Consider the following 18,006-nt stretch of genomic DNA (forward strand, 5'->3'; position numbering starts at 1 on the left):
AAATTCATCTTCAGACACTTGACACACTAGCCATGTGACCTTGGGCAAGTCATTTAACCCCAATTGCCCTCCAAAAAAAAAGCAAAAAAAAATGGGAAAGAATATCAGAAATGACATTGACACAAACTATAATCTATCTAGGAGTTTGGCTAGTGTAAAAAAACCTAAAAAGTACTTTTAGTCACCAAGCATCAGAGTTAACTGGCTGTCAAAAGCAATACTGAGTTAGATTGTAAATTCATTTATAAAGCTTATTAAGAAGAATGATGGACGGGTTTTAGCATATTATATTACAAAACAAAAGCTTTGTAAGGTTTCTTTAAATTGATTTTACCTTCCATTGCTTTCTATTTTGTAAGATAATGTTACAATTCCCTAACACTTGGGACTAAACAGAACAGTTGCTCATATGTGTACTTAAAATTTCATTCCTGGGAACTGCCCGCACTGATCAAATCCCAGGGTCCAGACATCCCCCACCCTCCCAATTATAATAGTTTATATTTTTATAGCCCTTTAAGATTTTTAGAATACCTTTTACATGTTAATCTCTGAGATCAGAATTAGGTAGAAGTTGCAGAAGGGAAGATTTCAGCTTAATATAAAGATGAGCTTACGAACAGTTTAGAACTGTCAAAAAGAGAAATGGACTGCTTTGCAAGGTAATGGGTTCCCTTCTTCAGATGCTTTTCAGGTAAAGGCTGAATTGCCAGTTTGGGGGGGTGGGGTTTGTACAGAGAACATCAACTTCTTCATCATAAAAAGAGGGGGTTGGACTCAATGAACTATAAGGTTTCCCCCAGGTCCAAATCTATGATTATGCAGTCCCTTTGAATGACCTCTAACTGTACCTTTGTAATAACAATGTAAAGTACTTTTATATTAGTATTATTTAAATTGTGCAGTTTGTTTTCTTAACCAGACGTTTTCTACTCACCTAAATGTATTAGACTTGGAAACAGAATGATTGATTTTGAGTGCATATTTTTTGCTGCATTAGTTATTTGGCATTGAGCCAACTGTCACTCTCATCATCTGTAACATTTGTACCACCGTTTATTTCAGGATTGGTGAGGGGTTGAAATGAAGCAATGTTTTATTACTGTAAAATGCTTCATAAATGGGAGTTTTAATTATGATTTTCATTGTAATTTTTGGTGTTCCATTAGGAAAAATTTCTAGCATTTTTTTTCTGTTTATTTTTCCAGGGCTCCTTGGACATCAAAATAAACATTTTCTTGTCTGAAGATCGTTGTCATTAATCTTCACCATGGCCTCTGGGACTGAGTCAGTGACGTTTAAAGAGTTTTGCCCCTTATACTATCTCCTCAATGCCATCCCAGCCAAGATCCAAAAGGGCTTCCGCTCTCTTGTGGTTTACCTCACAGCACTTGACACCAATGAGGACTACATTGCCGTGGGCAGTAGCATTGGGATGCTCTATCTTTACTGCAGACAGTTAAATCAGATGAAAAAATACAATTTTGAGGTAAGTTTGTTCTTCAGCACAGGGCTGCATTAAATAAAATCATGTGGCTTAGTGGGGAAAGACCCGGATTTGAGTATCAGTCAATCTATCTGAATATCTTAAAGGTAGATCCTGCTTTGTAGAAAATGGCGAGAGGCACATGTCATAAAAGGGTAAATACTGGAATCAGGTTTGGTGGCTTATTTTATCTTCATCTTCTATCTAAGTGTTTTTAATAGTCTTTCAAAAGATTTCTGAGTTATTAAATATTTGGTAATGTTGGCAGTTCAGAGTGAAGATGAATCTTTGGCCTACCAAGATGGGCTATTTATGTCTATGCTACAGAAACCACTGCTACATTTATTCAGTTTTGTCAGCTTGTAACAGAAAAATTGCCTGCCTGCCAAACAAGACAGAAAAGCTAGCCAGAGGTCAAAAATTTTTTCTCCCCTCTCCCCCCAAAAAAAACCCTAAACATTTTTTCCACATTTTAAAAGAAGCTATTTGTGAAAGTGGTTTTCTGATTACTTTTTTGAAGCAAGACTATGAATAGGAATGCATTTCTAGAAACTGTAAAAAAAAAAAATAGGGTGTGAAAAGACTCCTAAGTTGGAAGTCAGGAAATATAAGTTTTAATGCCAATTTTGTTATTAGCTTATTCTCTGCCCTTGGTAAAATCATTTCCTCTTTCTATATTCCTGTTGTCTCATTTGTGAAATGAGAATAGAGCTCTTTGGGATGCCTTCCAGATCTCAAAGTCAGGTCTGTCATTTATGAGGATAAATAATTTTTTTAAAAATGCAAATATTTTGTGTCTTTCAGTAGAGAATGACAGGAAATCTTTTTTTTTTTTTAATTAAAAAATTTTAAATTAGCATGAATCTATTTTCTCTCCCTGTCCCCTTTTCTATTGCTTTGGGGGGAGGGGTAAATAACACAGAAAAATCACAGAAATTTGTGTTCTGTAGACAGAAAAAGGTAAAATTTTGAATTTTCAATGAGAAATAGTTGAGACTGATAATAATAGCTCACCTTTACACAATGCTGTATGTTTTACAAAATGCTTTAAAAAGCACAGTTCAGGTTAAATGACTTGGTTGCTTAGAGTCATATAGTAAGTAATTGACAGAGGCAGAATTTGAATTCAAGTTTCTTAACTCTTAAATTAATTTCATTTCAATAAACATTTAGTTTCTTTTTTTTCTTGGTCACGATGTCTCTCTGCCACATTTCCATCAGTTTGCTCCCCATATAGAAATATAATAATCAATCAAGTATTTTAAAGTACTTACTATATGACCTAAGTGCTAAGTATATGTGTATATAAAAAAAGATATTGTCTTGCTCACTAGGAGTTGAGCAAAGATTTATTATGTTTCTGTTGTATGCAAAATATCACACTGGACAAAAGAGGAAATAAATAGAATAATAAATAGAACTCTTGTTCTCATGCTGCTTACTGATAATAAAAATGGCATATATATGCCATATATATTATAGATGTGTATGTATGTGTATATATAGATATATATATATACACATGCATATTGTACATACATATGTAAACTGTAACAGAGATGGGAAATATGAGTTGGTTTTTTATCTGCAAAGTGAAAGGGCTATGCTAGACAATAGACAATCTTTAAGATCCCTTCTGGCTTCAGGGTCATCTAGGCGATATAGTGGTTAGAATGTTAGACTCCGAGTCAAGAAGACTGGACAATTATTAGCTGTTTGATTCTGGGCAAATTACTTCACCACCACCAGCCTCAGTTTCCTTAACTGTACGTAAATGGAGATAATAATAGCACCTACTGCGTAAGGCTGTTGTGAGGAAGAAATGAGGCTCTAATATTTATAAAGTGCTTATTAAATCTTTTCTTAATTAAACTAATATAAACCGCATCAAAGTGAAGCCTGCTGCTATGTTGGTAATCTTTGCTTACTTTTTAATGCTTTTTAAAAATGTTTTAAAATGCTCAGTTTCAAAGTTTTGAAATAGTTAAGATGAGTGCAGTTTCCCTAGTTTGACAGGTTTGTTTTACTTCATTAGGGGAAAACTGAATCTATAACAGTTGTTAAACTCTTAAGCTGCTTTGATGATCTTGTGGCGGCTGGCACAGCCTCAGGGAGGGTTGCAGTCTTTCAGCTTGTGTCTTCATTGCCTGGTAGAAATAAACAGGTAAGTGCTAAAATTTGTAGAATATTTTACACACTTTGGCAAATTCCTGATGGATTTTAAATTAATGAATTTATTTTTAATGCTTTATCATCTGGGAAATACATATTCGGAACAATTTAATAATTAGTAACTTTAAAGTGCTTATGCAAAATACCTTGAAGTTTTCTTGTACACAATTTTTTTTTTTGCCTTTTGGAGGGCAATTGGGTTAAGTAACTTGCCCAAGGTTACACAGCTAGTTTTTGTGTGTGTGTGTGTGTGGGTGTTAAGTGTCTGGGGCAGGAACCGAACTCGGATCCTCCTGACTCCGGGGCAGCACTTTACTCACTGCGCCACCTAGCCACCCAAACTGGGTGTGTTAAAATTTTTTTTTTTTTTTTTTGCTTTTTGGAGGGCAGTTGAGGTTAAGTGACTTGCCCAAGGTCACACAGCTAGTTTTTGTGTTAAGTGTCTGAGGCCGGATTTGAACTCAGGTCATCCTGACTCCAAGGCCGGTGCTCTACTCACTGCGCCACCTAGCCTCCCCTTCTTGTACACATTTTATTCAGAAATGAAATACTTGATGAAAATTATACCTGTGTAAATCGACATTCTGATTCTAGTGTTTTTAAGCACAAATTCCATTAGTAGCATCATTTTAGAGATGTGGAGACTGGTTCTCCCCCACTTGTTTGGGAACTGAATGTGGGTTGGTGATAGGAGCTATGAATAAGTAGATGAAGGTTGTTGATTTATATGCCAGAAACAAGGGGTGGAAGAGAAATAAGTTTTACCCTTTACTTCTTTCTTCCTGTCTACACATGAATGATTTTTGCACATTCATGTCTCAGGCTTTATAACCTCAGTCATCTTCCTTTTTTTAATGTACTTTACTGACATTTATTCATAGCTTCGGAGATTTGATGTAGCTGGTATTCACAAAAATAGCATTACTGCTTTGGCTTGGAGTCCCAATGGCATGAAGTTATTCTCTGGAGATGACAGAGGGAAAATTGTCTTTTCTTCTTTGGATCTTGACCAGGTACATATTTTTAAAGATTATAAATGTTGGTTATGTTTTTGTAAAACCTTAAACCCCAAACTCAAAATAAATGTTTTTATTTTTAGCCAGTCAGCTAAGTATACTTAAGAATGATCCCCTTTTGGGTATGGGAGAAAATATGGCAGAGAGCAAATTGGAGGAGGGGATGTACTGTGGGACTGCTATTTGGGGGGGGGGGAGTGGCTAGGGGAAAAATGGGGAGAAAATTTGTAACTCAAAATCTGGCAGAAATGAATGATGTAAATCAGAAGTTAATAAAGCATTTGAAAAAAAAAGAATGATCCCCTTTTAATCTCAATTTTTTTTCTATAACAATTTATTGCAAAATCTCTTCAGATGTTTTATAAAACCCATGTTCTGTCAGTGAGAAAGTGGCCTACATCTCTGATGGAACATTTATGGCTCTTCCTATGGATCCACTATATTGGGAAGGTTCCTTGAAATGAGAGGAAACACTCCCTAAGACATAATTGTAGGCAAGTGTCAAAGGTTTCAGGGAAAGTTGAAGTGACCTTATTCAAACCTTGTTAGTGGACTCTGCCCCACTCCAGTGTGGGAATTGGAGGAGCAGGAGCAGGGTGCTGGGGTAGCATGGGAGGGTGCTGAAAGAACTATTCCTAGTCCCACCCTCACAGCCACAAGAGCAGCTGGGCATTTCTTTATAGCACTCTACGTTTTACACAATGCTTTCTTTTGGCTATAACAACCCCGTGAAGCAATTATTGTTTCAGTTTTATAGATGAGGAAATCGAGGATCAGAGATGAAATGACTCATCCAAGAACCTACAGCTAAAATAGGTGGTAGAAGTATGAGCTCAGACCTTCCTATTGCAAGCCTTTCGTAATGCTGTGCTCTCCCTCATAATACTTTTCCATCATGTAGCTAGGGACATACATGGTGCATAAACATAGTAGATGCTAACTGATTGTGAAGATCAAATAAGACAATAATAGTGAAAGTGCTTTGCAAATTTAAAGTGCTACATAAAAGTAAATTATTGCAATTTTAGTTCAACTCTTTTTGAGGTGTAGTGCTAATATCACACAACTCCAGTTCATTTGTAGTGGTCACTTTGAGATGAATGGAGGTTCTGAACTTATTATATAAGTACAGTGGGGCGGAAAGCATTCCGTGGAACAAATGTGAAGCTATAGTCTCATTATAACTTCGTAGAAAGAACACTGGACACCTGGGCTCTAATACTTAGTAGCTGAGTGACTCTAGGAAAATTACTTCCACCTTTCATCCTTAATTTTTTCAGCTGTAAATGCGCTAATAGTAGTATATTACCTAGCAGTTTCCCTTTGAATTTGAAAGAAAAGTACTGTGAGGTAAAAATTAAATTTATCCATGGTATCACCAGCAAGGAATTTTCAAAAGAGTTATCTTGAATGGGATGCCATAGGGTTTAAAGTATTGAAGCATGAGGTTGTAGCAGCAAGCACCCCAGTGTCCCCCAGGGTGGCTGCCAACACGGGTTCTTGGATCTGCTTTGATAAAGGAAAGCAACTCAAAATGGGTTAACAAGCTTACTTTAATCAGTCAGATATGTATCGTTTACCTAGTTCAGAGGAAAAAAGGTCAGCACCCCGAACTTCAGAGTATATGGACAGAATTATCAAGACAGAGAAACAGATCAAGTAGACAGATTTCCAAACTGTCCAACCATTACATCCATTCCAAATCAACATTTGGGTTTTTCAAAGGCTTCCCAGAGTCTCATCTGATCAAATCACAGAACACTTCTCAAAGTGAGCCCCAAAACAAAGCCTCAAATCAGGGTTTATATAGCCTTCTCCTGGCTCAGAGAATGTAACAACCTTCTGGACCCACTGGCCAATCAAAAAGTATCTACTGAAAAACAAGCCTCCCACCCCAGGCTCCAGGTGCACTTTAGCCTAGGGGCAGGGAAGATCTTAAAAATTTACATTCCCATTACAGAGGTTCAAGGTGTAAATGAACTCAAATATTAAATTTCTGAATTAACAGACATGTTTTGTTTTCAAGAGGGATAATTATCAAAGTTAGAATGTTTTATTTCAAAATTGATGGTGTATTTATTACTTTCTTTCCTAAGGGAGTCTGCAACTCCAGCTTGGTATTAGAAGAACCATCTTCAATTGTGCAACTAGATTATAGCCAGAAAGTTCTTCTGGTCTCTACCTTACAGAGAAGTCTGCTTTTTTACACTGAAGAGAAATCAGTCAAGCAAGTTGGAACCCAACCAAGAAAAAAGTAAGACATATATGCCTTAATTCGAGCACCCCAGTTGGGTCAGAATTTTGTCCTTACTTTGATCTTTTGAAGTATACTTCAAATACTTCAGTATATTTTTGATTTCGTCAGTGGAATAATCCATTGTCTGCCTCTACGTATGAGCTATCTACTCCTCATCCTATGTGAATCTTATCCATTTGCTCTTGAAACCCTTCTAGAATATCTTCCTAGTGTCCTGAAGGCCTTCCCCTAGAACTTTCAGCATTTCAGGAGGCCCATTGTAATTATTGAACTGTTAAGCTTATCCACTGACTTCCATATTTCACTAGCCTATCTACCTCCTTTTCCAATCATGTAATTTCCTGGATTATGTCTTTTTAAAAATTTCTTGTGTGTATTTGTCTGATTTTCCTTCATCAGCTTTAGGAAGCCTAAGATGCTGTATAGTCTACATTTATTACCTGGGGAGGTGGGGCTTCTTTCCTTTTTTTAAAGCAGTTGGGGTTAAGTAACTTGCCCAAGGTTACACGGCCAGTTTATTTTTTTGTGTGTGTGGGTGTTAAGTATCTGAGGCCGGAACTGATCCCGGGTCCTCCCAACTCTAGGGCCGGTGCTCTTACTCACTGTGCCACCTTGCCGCCCCGGCTTCTTTCCTTCTAAGAGACTGTCATAGACCAGTGTTGGCCTAAGAGATGCCTACACTCTCACCATCAGAGTTTATAGATACACTTCTATTCCATCATTTTAAATCATATAGTTTAAATTACTAGTTAATACTAGCTCACATTTACATAATACTTTAAAGTTTTCAAAGGGCTTTCCTCATAAAGCCCCTGTGCTGTAGGTATTGCAATTATTGTCATCCCCGTTTAATAGATGATAAAACTGATGTCTGGAGAGATAAAATGAGTTGCCTGTCCTTTCCTGCTGTTGAAGAGGATGATCAACTTTGAGCCTCAGGTGTCCTGATTCTCGTTCATGTGATTTTCGTGCTCTGCCATGCCTCCTGTGTAGTGTGGGAATCCCTCTGTAATAGTCACAGGCACACACAATTTGAGAATTGGAAAGGACTCAGAGGTCATTTAGTCCAACTCATATCTGAATAAGAACCCCTTCTATAACATTCATAAAAGATTAGTTACAAAGCTGTCCTTATGTTTTTATCATTTGAAGTATTTCTTTCTTTGAGCTCAATGATTAAACGTGGTGTTGAATTGGAGTTTTGTCATTTAAAGCACTTCAGTGTCAATTCACTAAAAGTTTGTTCTGATGATCTTCATTTTAGAGCAGAGTTTTATATAAAACTTGTAATGAGATTTAATTAGCAAAGAGCCTGACAAATCATTGAGACTGCTGAGATAAAAAAGGAGAGCCTAAGTGATTTCATCTTTCGAATATATGGCTTGAACCCCAAGGACAGCGCGACATTGAGGGCTAAGCATTTTATTGTGTAAAGTGAATGTGAGTAGTGGACAAGTGAACAAGATTTGTAAAGCTCAAGGAACTGAATGTAGGCATATTAATTCAGCTGTGACTTGACTAGGGCCTGGTATAAAATTAGGACTGAGGGGAGAAAAACTGTGTAGTACAGGTGAAAACACAGTGAACTAAGAGTCAAGGACCTGGATTCTGTTCCCTGTCTTATCACTGACACTGTGGAAAAGTGACTTCCCTGGAAACATACCTTCCCTTCCTTGAGTAGTTTTCCTCATTTGTGAACTATGAATATTTTAATAGAAAGAGCACTGTGTATAGATTCAGAAGACCTGGGTTCAAATCCTGTCTCTGTTACTTAATACTGGTGTGTTCTTGAACAAGTCACTGATCTTGTACATGCTGTAGTTTTCCTTGTCTGTGAAATTAAGAGGTTGGAATAGGTGATCTCTAAAGTCTCTTTTAGATCTAAATCCTGGGACTCAGGAATTGCATCCAAAGTATTTTCTATCTTTCTGATTCTCTGAAATTAATTAGTGTTATCATGGATGTATTATAGATAGAAGAACAGTCAGTAGGACTTAGTGGAAGGTAAGGGGGAGAAAGAGAGGAACTAAAGACTGCTCTATAGCTTGCAGCTGTAGGGTGATTCTGGTGATGCTGTTGCTGCATAGGTAACATGAATACGTTCATACACACACACATACACAAGTAAGGCAAGTATCCTTATTTCATAATTGAGAAAACCAAGGCTCAGCGAGGTTAGATGATTTGGCCAGTCAAGTAGGTACAGATCCACGACTCGAACCTAGCTAGATTTTTTACTCCAAGCCCAGTTCTCTTTTCACTATATCCCAATAACATTAATGGGGAACTTCTGAATGAATACTGAAACAGACTGGTCACCTTGCCAACACGTTAATTCTGTGTTTCACAGTAGTCCTGATATTGATAAACTTTGAAGACATGAAAGGACAACACCTCCACTTTGAGCATTAGGCCTAGAATTGTTTTATATGAGACTTGAAAGAGGTTAGATTGAAGGCTTTTAATAGGTAAATGTTTTTTGACATCTTCCTCATAGAGAACAGAGGGAAAAGATGAGCATAAAACAGGTGGTTAAGGGAAAAAATAATCCTCAGTTTAGACTGACCAAATCCTAGCTTGATAAAACTGTATAATGGTGGTAATCCCAAATGAATTTTGCTTTTATGGTTTCTTTCCTTTTTTTTCCACTTTAATTTTAGCACAGGGAAGTTTGGAGCTTGTTTTATTCCTGGGTTGTGCAAGCAAAGTGACCTCATGTTATATGCTTCAAGGCCTGGGCTAAGATTATGGAAGTCTGATGTCCACGGAACAGTTCAAGCTACATTTATCTTAAAAGATGTATTTGCTGGAGGAGTAAAACCCTTTGAACTATATCCTCGACTTGAACCAGCTGACAAGGGAAGTTGCACGTTTTCAGAGAAACACCTAGGGCTTGTGTCATGCTTCTTTCAAGATGGCTGGGTACTGAGCTGGAATGAATATAGTATTTATTTATTGGACACTATAAATCAGGTAGGTAAAGGCACTGTGTGTGGGTGTTTAAGTTGAAAGATTGTTAGTATGTAGACTTTTATTCTGTCTTATTTCTCCTTTAATGATATTTATATATCATTTATATAGTGTTTGCTATTTTGTAGTGTTTGCTATTTTGCTATACCTCCTCTTACCTTTTACTTGGTATGGAAAATTTTGGAATGCTTTCCTCATTTTTGTATTTATAACTTTTATTTCATGGTTTTGAAACTTTGAAAAACTAATTTTGTTGATATTTAAAATTTTTATATCACCTTAATTTACTACTTTCTACTTCCACCTTCTACTCTACCCTATCTAGACAGGCATCTCTTATAATAAAGACTAAAAAAAAGAAAGAAAAGTAGTTCAGTAGAACTAATAACATATTTCAATGGTATATGCAGTGTTCCACACCCATACTCCCCCACTTCTGCAACAAAGGAAGAAAGAGACATTCTCATATCCACTTTTGGGAGACAAGTGCTTGATCATTAAAATTTCATAGCTTTTCCTTCACATTTTATTCTTTCTTTTTACATTATAGTCTTTTTGTATAATTATTTTCCTGGTACTTACTTCACTGTGCATCAGTTCACATGAGTCTTCCCTTGTTTCTCTGAATTCTTCATATTCATCTTTTATTACAATGAAGTAATAATTGATCACATTAATGCACCACAATTTCTTTAGCCATTTCCCAATAAATAGGCATCCATTTTCTTTCTGGTTCTTTGCTATGACACAGTGTGCTATTATTATAAACATTTTGGTGGAGATGCTACCTTTCTGTCTTTGACCTTTTTGGGATATATGCTAGCATGTACTAGGGATCTCAGTGGTCAAAAAATGTAGTTATATTGATTCATAGCTCTAAAAACAGCACTTACTATTGAAAATTTGCTTTATTAATTGAATTGAATTGAAATTATGTTTTTCTCTACCTCGAGTTCTCCCTAGTTTGTGATTTCATCTCTCTAACAGTCCTTCATTTTCCTTCTTTTTTGGGGAGGGGAGGGGAAGCAGAGCCTGGATATTGGTACTACAACTGCTGTCCTCATACTTAAGCCCCTTGAGGCTCTTTACGCTTTACCCTACCCCCTCAATTCTGCCTGAGAAAGAAAAAGAAAAATGATTTATGTGTATTTTATTTGAATAGATGCACAGTAAACTCTATCTTGGCTGAGATCATCAATTTTTTTTTTCCACCTTTGAATATATGCCAGCAATGGGGTCTGACTGGTCAGGGTATTGATGTTTTAGCTACTTTCCTGGCATGATTTCCAAGTGCTTTCCATAGAACATCATGATCAGAGGGAATCTTAGCAGTTATCTGGTCTGCCCCTGTCATTTATGGATGAGCACATGACATCACTGAGGTGGAGTGTGCTTCCCAAATGCATACAGCTACTTAGAAGTCATTCAGCAAATAATTTGTCACAGTAAAGTATTATTATTGCTTGTTTACATGGGATACTGAGAGATGCTATTTGCTTTAAAGTATGGTCCGGTCTTATATTTTTTGACAGGCTACAATTGCTGGTTTGGAAGTTTCAGGTGATATTGTATCTGTATCCTGTACTGAAAATGAAATATTCCTCTTAAAGGGGGATAGGAACATTATAAGAATTTCAAGCAGGCCTGAAGGACTTGGATCAATAGGTTTGTATTTTTTGGAAAATGCAATGGTGTTTATTATGTTAAATCATGAATTATATTGGGAATTATAAGATAGAAATATTCTTATTTTGCATGTTTAAAATCTTTTATCTGCTATCAACTTGAAGGGATTTAAAAAAAAAATTCTCACTTTTGTTCAGTGTACTCTTTTACTGCTTTCAGGGATATTCTGTATTCATGCTTAAACAAAATCTGGGGCTTAGAAGTTATCTTTGGACCTAGAAAAAAAGTTTAGAATATAGGAAAGAATTCCAGACTTGAAAGCAGAGTATCCAGGTTCTATCTAATTCTGTCACTGACTGACTTTGTATTGTTGGGTAATCACAGAATATCGGAGTTGGAAGGGATCTCAGAGATTATTTAATCCAACTCATAACCAAAAAAGAATCTCTATTGTAACATAATGGACAAATGATAAACCAGCCTTTGCATGAAGACCACCCTCCCCAGCCACTCAGTGAGAAAGAACCTCACAGTTTTCATGTGACATTCTGACTCCCAGCTCTTGACTTTTGTACACCTCCTGACCTCTGTCACTTGATAGTTAGGTAAATGAGGGCACAGCACTTATCCTTTCAGCACCCCCAGGTAACTAAAAAAACCCACAACCAGAAAATGGTTGGTTAAAGGTGAGTTGCTATTCTAGATCAATGGAGTTTCAATACCAGAGTCACAGGTCTGGATTCAGAAACAGAAATAAATAAATGTTTCCTACCAATAGAATGAAAGTTAATTGACAACAGGGACTGTTTTTGGTTTTGTCTTTATATCCCCAGTACCATACCCGGTATCCATAGTGCCCAACATATAGTAGGCACTTAATAAATGCTTGTTGGCTGAATGTTGAATCCACTACCTCCAGAGGCAATCCATTCCTCTTTAGATAGATTTCTTGGATAGTTTTAATTGTTGGAAAAGTTTTTTTTTTCCTTATATCAAGCATAAATTTGCCTATTTGCAACTTAGTCCTAACCTCTAAAGCTAAACAGCAAGTCTTATCCCTCCTACATTATGATGTCTCATCCACATTTTCTCTTCACTGGGCTACATGTTCTCATTTCCTTCATTGATTCCTCATATGGCATGGAATGAGGGCTTTTCATCATTTTGGTTGCCTTACTTTGGACATTTTCCAACTTATAAATGTCCTTCCTAAATTGTATCACTCTGAACTGATGTGGTGCTCCACATGTGGTCCAACAAGAGTGGAAAATGACAGAACTCTTACCTCCTTATTCCTGGAAAAGCTATGCCTCTTTTTTTTTTTTCTTTTTGAAGGGGGGAAGGCAGGGCAATTGGGGTTAAGTGACTTGCCCAAGATCACACAGCTAGTAAGTGTTAAGTGTCGGAGGCTGGATTTGAACTCAGGTCCTCCTTACTCCAGGGCTGGTGCTCTATTCACTGCACCACCTAGCAGCCCCTGCTATGCCTCTTTTAATGTGGTCAAAAATCTCATTAGCTTTTTTGGATACTGTTTACCTGTTGATCCACAATGAGTGTATAATACTCTCTGATCTCTTTCAAATGCACTACAATCTAGCCATGCCTTTCCTGTATTGTACTCTTGAAATCAATTTTTGAACCCAAATATAAGATTTTACATTAAATCCATGTTAAATTTTATCTGATTACAGTCAGCCTAATGTTCTGTCCTGTCAAGATCTATTTGTATCTCCACTCAGTTATGTAGTATGTTAGTAATTCATTCTGTGCTTTGTGTATCATCTGGAAAATTTTGTCATTGACTAAAATGTTAAGTGGCACAAGGCTGAGAACAGATCCCTGGTACTGAAATTTCTTAGTGAAAAAGTGAACTAGATGTTAGATTTTAAGGTCCTTTTTCCTCCAACTCTGGAACTCTTTGATGCTGTGAATATATTGTTGTATCTTTTATTTGACCACAGAAATCATCTTTGAGAAGGTAAGAATGCTGTAAAGTCCAATATCCTCCCCCCTTGTTATATTTTGGTACTTTTTTAACCTGTAGAGGCTTTTCCCAGTGCATGCCCTTCCTATATCCTTCCCCATTATCTACAATCCTTCTCAGTAAGCTTATTCTTCTGTCTCTCCTAGGGTCATAGGATTATAGGGTTAGAGCTGGAAAGGACCTTAAGAAATCATCTAGTCCAATCCCCTCATTTTACAGATGAAGAAACTGAGGCCCAGAGAAGTCAAGTGACTTGCCCAAGGTCACACGGGTCGTAAGTAGCAGAGTTGGAATTTCATTCCTGGTCCACTGACTCCAAGTCCAGTGCTCTGAAAAATACATCTCATTGTTTCCCATTTGTTGAGATATTTTTTCCAGATTATTAGAAGCCCAAATTCCAGCACTTTTTTTTTATAAAGCAGAGAATAATATTTTTAGGAGTGACTTTTACTTTCACACATTTATAATCAACAAATTGGTGACCATAGCAGTTGATTCATTTCTTTAATGGGTATCTAGATCAATGATGTAACCTTGAATAGTATCCTTAAATTTTACTGGTTGCTCTCTTTCATTTTAAAATGAAGGGAGTGTTGATTACATGATCTCTGACGTGCCTTCCAGCTCTAACATTTTGTGATTCACTCCTTTCCCTTCCTCCTCATCTGTCTATAACCTTAGGGCTGCTGTTATCATTATTATTATTCTCAGCATAAACTAATACCCCTAAGGTGGTATTATTGTGTTAAAAGGTTGGAGCAGAAAATCATGGACAGAAATATGTATGATTCATTGCACCCACATACAAGTATAAATAACTTTTAAAAGTCCTCATTTTGGTGAAAAGTTAAGCACAGATAATAATACCTTCATCACCTTTTGACTGTAATGGGTAAATGAGTGGAGTAATTCTCATTTGTTTCCTTAAATGGATAAATTACTATAATTCAACTAAAATTTCCCATTTTATTCTAATGTTACAATGTAGAAGGCAACTATAGCTAGTGGGAAATTCAAAATTATGCCACTTGTATATTTCTAGATACTTACCACTCAGATATATTGGGAAAATCTAAAAAGAGAATAAGTTTAAGTCAACAACATATATTATGTGTTAGATGTTGGAGGAAATCCAAACATATGTTAAGGTCCCACAGTATGGAGTCTGAGAAGAGAGTCAGCGTGGTATTTTGTAGAGAGCCCTGGATTAGGAGTCAAGAGACATAGGTATAACCTTCTACTCTCTAGTCTTCTGTTTCCTCTTCTATAAAATGAAGAGACTGAGCTATATTATCTTTTAGGCCCCTTCCAGCTCTGATATTTTGTGATTCAGTGATTCTGTAGCCAAGGGATCCGTAGCCTAAAGGTCTTGTTACCTGTGGTAAATGACCTGCAGGCATAAACCAGTTTGAGATGGTAGTAACCACCCACATGTTCTAGCTTAGGGCTTAGTTCTGTTTTGGGCAGTGCTTTTTCAATCAGGGTACCTCATGTTAGGAAAAATTTAAAAACGACCTATTTGACCCAACCCAAGAAGCATTAGAGGGATCCAACTCAATATAACTGAAAATTTCTTTACTCTTGATTTGGTAGAGCTCTGGGACTTAAAATATCTTTGCATTCATCCTAGGGCTTAATATATAATAGGCAGGCAATAAATATTTGCAGAATTCATCAGAAGCTAAGTTTTTATGTGCATGTGCCTGTACCTCTTAGATGTTGGAGGAAATCCAAAAATAAATAAAACATAGTCCCTGCTCTCATGGAACTTAAAATTAAGTAGAGGGGATATAACATATGCCCAAATAACTAGAAGACATTAATGCTTAAAACCATTGAACAAATATTAATTAAGAGCCTACTCTGTGTTAAGCACTGTGCTAGGTGCTGGTATACAAAGACAAAAATGAAATTACCCCTACCCTCAATGAGCTTACATTCTGTTAGGGGAAAAAGTAAATACATATGTAAGTATATTAAGAGTATATACAAAGTAAATACCTAATAGTTTTGGGAGGTAAGGCACTAGCAGCTGAGGAGGATCAGGAGAGACTTCTTTACAAAGTGGAATTTAGACTGAGTCTAGTTCATTTTAAGCCTTGGAGTTAGCACAGAGACAGGAGAAGAGAGTCATGAATAAAGAACAACTAGGCTCTCATGACTAGAAGTACAGCATGTGGAATGGAGTAATGTATAAGAAGATTGGCAAAGTAGGAAGGGGCCAAGTTGTACAGAGCCAAATAGAGGAGTTTGTTTAATCCCAGAGGTAATAGGAAGCCATTGGAGTTTATTTAATAGGGGGATGACATGATCAGACCTGCATTTGAGGAAAATTACTTTGGTGACTGTATGAAGTAAGAATTAAACTGAGGAAGAGACTTGAGATAGAGAGATCAAAGAAGCTAGTGCAGTAGTTGAGGTGAGAGTTGATGAAGAGCTGAGCTAGATTGGTCACTGTGTAAGTGAAGAGGAAGAGACATAAGTGAGAAACACTGTGGATCTAGAAAGGAGAAGGTTTGACAACAGATTAGATGTATCTGGTGAGTGAGAGGGAGGAGTAAAGAATGACACTGATGTTGTGGACCTGGGTGACTAGAACAATCATGGTACCATGAACAGTAAAAGGGAGATGGCTTTGTGGGAGAAGATAATGAGTATTGTTTTGGGCATGTTGAGTTTGAGATGTCTGTAGATCATCCATTTGGAGATGTTCAGTAGGCAGCTGGTGACACCTGACTGGAACTCAAGTGAGGGACTCAAGTTGGAGGTTGGAGTGTGTTTGAGTAGGAGCAGGAATTACCTGCATAAATAATGGTATTTAAACCCATGGGAGCTGAAAAGGTCACCAAGTCAGAGAATCTATAGAAAAAAGAGAAGATGACTCAAGATACACCCTTGATGAACACCCACAGTTAGTGGGCATGACATGGATGATGAACCAGCAAAGGAACCTAAGAATCTCTAGACAGGTAGGAGAACCAGGAGAGAACCTAGGACATAAGTAAGTACCAGAAGGGAGGTTCAAAGTTTATGGAAGGTCTGAGAAAGAAAAGATATTCAAATTTGAAGGGATGAGGGGAAGCTTCATAGAAGGAGACCTTTGTGAAGTAAGATTCCTTAATGTTCAGTTGTCAGGATGTTATGGAAATAATTTCTGCTAAGGTATGATTTGGATTGGATGATCTCTGAAGTTCCTTCTAGCTCTGAGATTCTGTAATTTTGTAAGGAATTGTTATTTGAAATGAATCTTGAAGAGTAGGATTTCATTTCATAGTAGCCTCTCACTGTGTTTTTAAAATCAAGCTGAATTTGTAATCTTTGTTAGGTTGATAAATTGCTCTGTTTTGATGTTTTTCCTTCTGAAAATTACTGCAGCTATAAATGGCTACAAAATTATGTTTTGTAGTTTACATAGCAATTTTCAGTTTACAAAACAGTTTCTTCACAATAATCCTGTGATTATGTAGTATAAGAATGATTATCCTTAATTTTCAAGTAAGAAAACTGTCGTTCACATTGGTTAACAAACTTGAACATTTATTGTACAACTAGTAAATTGTCAAACTGGTACTTCAACCCAGGTTTTCTCATTTCATATCTTGTGCTCTTCCCTCTCTATTACATGTGGCCTCTCTTAATTAGAATTACATTTTTTTGAATACCCTTTCAATTCTTGATAGTCATATACTATATGAATAGGTACAGTTTAATTATACCAGAATCCAATAAATGGGTTTAATTAGTTTTTAGATTTTTTCTCAATTCGTAAGTACTTCCATAATCATAAATTTAAATGAGAAATTATGATCTGCTGTTAATGCTATCCAATCATTATTAATCAATTTACAACAATAATGAATTCTTTTCCCGCTTTTGATAGATCAGTTTCCAAGGAATCAAAAGCTTTTCTTATAATCTTTGTGTAGGTATTGTGCCTTTTAAAAACTTTCATTGGTCTGATTCTTTTGATGTTGCTGATCTCATGACTCCAGGTTCAGAACTTCAAATGCTTTGCTATGCTTCTGTCCCATATCATCTCTCTGCTGCCTATTGCTTTGAGAACAAGCTGAAATAAAATAGGTGATTCTTCTCCCAATAACAAAAATTGACTCTTCCTTTGTAGGTAGAGATGGCACAGAAACCTTGGGATATCCTGAGAAAATTCACCTGCAAAGTTTGGATAAGCTAGGGACCTTTAGTAGTGAAACCAGAAACAGAGGCTCGTCTATCACCAGTGAATCAAGAAGTCGGAGTAGTTCTGTGAACTCTATAGATAGCAGTTCTAGTTTCCTGACATCTGGAGACCAAGGGTCCTCTGAAGTATTGAAAGAAAGCCAACCTTCTCACAGGTTCAATGTAATTAGCTGTGAAGACTTTGACCAAGAACTTATTGTGAAACCCATTAAAGTGAAAAAGAAAAAGAAAAAACAAGGTATTGTAGCATCTTTTACAAATTCTACTTGAAATTTTCTAATTTATGCCAGATTTTAACTGC

General features: G+C 36.6%; 1 protein-coding gene across 2 annotated transcripts in view; it reads left to right on the plus strand.

Moving 5' to 3' along the window:
* The window catches only part of TECPR2 (tectonin beta-propeller repeat containing 2), a 140,516-nt gene that overhangs the window by 26,081 nt on the left and 96,429 nt on the right, over positions 1–18,006 (plus strand). For both annotated transcript variants that reach the window (XM_069103739.1, XM_069103738.1), the window contains exons 2-8: positions 1,209–1,489; positions 3,522–3,650; positions 4,540–4,671; positions 6,771–6,928; positions 9,592–9,904; positions 11,434–11,566; positions 17,635–17,943. In XM_069103739.1, the coding sequence (XP_068959840.1) occupies positions 1,271–1,489; positions 3,522–3,650; positions 4,540–4,671; positions 6,771–6,928; positions 9,592–9,904; positions 11,434–11,566; positions 17,635–17,943 (1,393 nt within the window). In that variant the 5' untranslated portion in view covers positions 1,209–1,270. The remainder of the gene's footprint in view (positions 1–1,208; positions 1,490–3,521; positions 3,651–4,539; positions 4,672–6,770; positions 6,929–9,591; positions 9,905–11,433; positions 11,567–17,634; positions 17,944–18,006) is intronic.

The sequence above is a fragment of the Petaurus breviceps genome, unplaced genomic scaffold, assembly GCF_028583685.1.
Source record: "Petaurus breviceps papuanus isolate PSGF00001 unplaced genomic scaffold, PetGlider_PUasm1.0 64, whole genome shotgun sequence".
NCBI classification, from domain to species: Eukaryota; Metazoa; Chordata; class Mammalia; order Diprotodontia; family Petauridae; genus Petaurus; species Petaurus breviceps.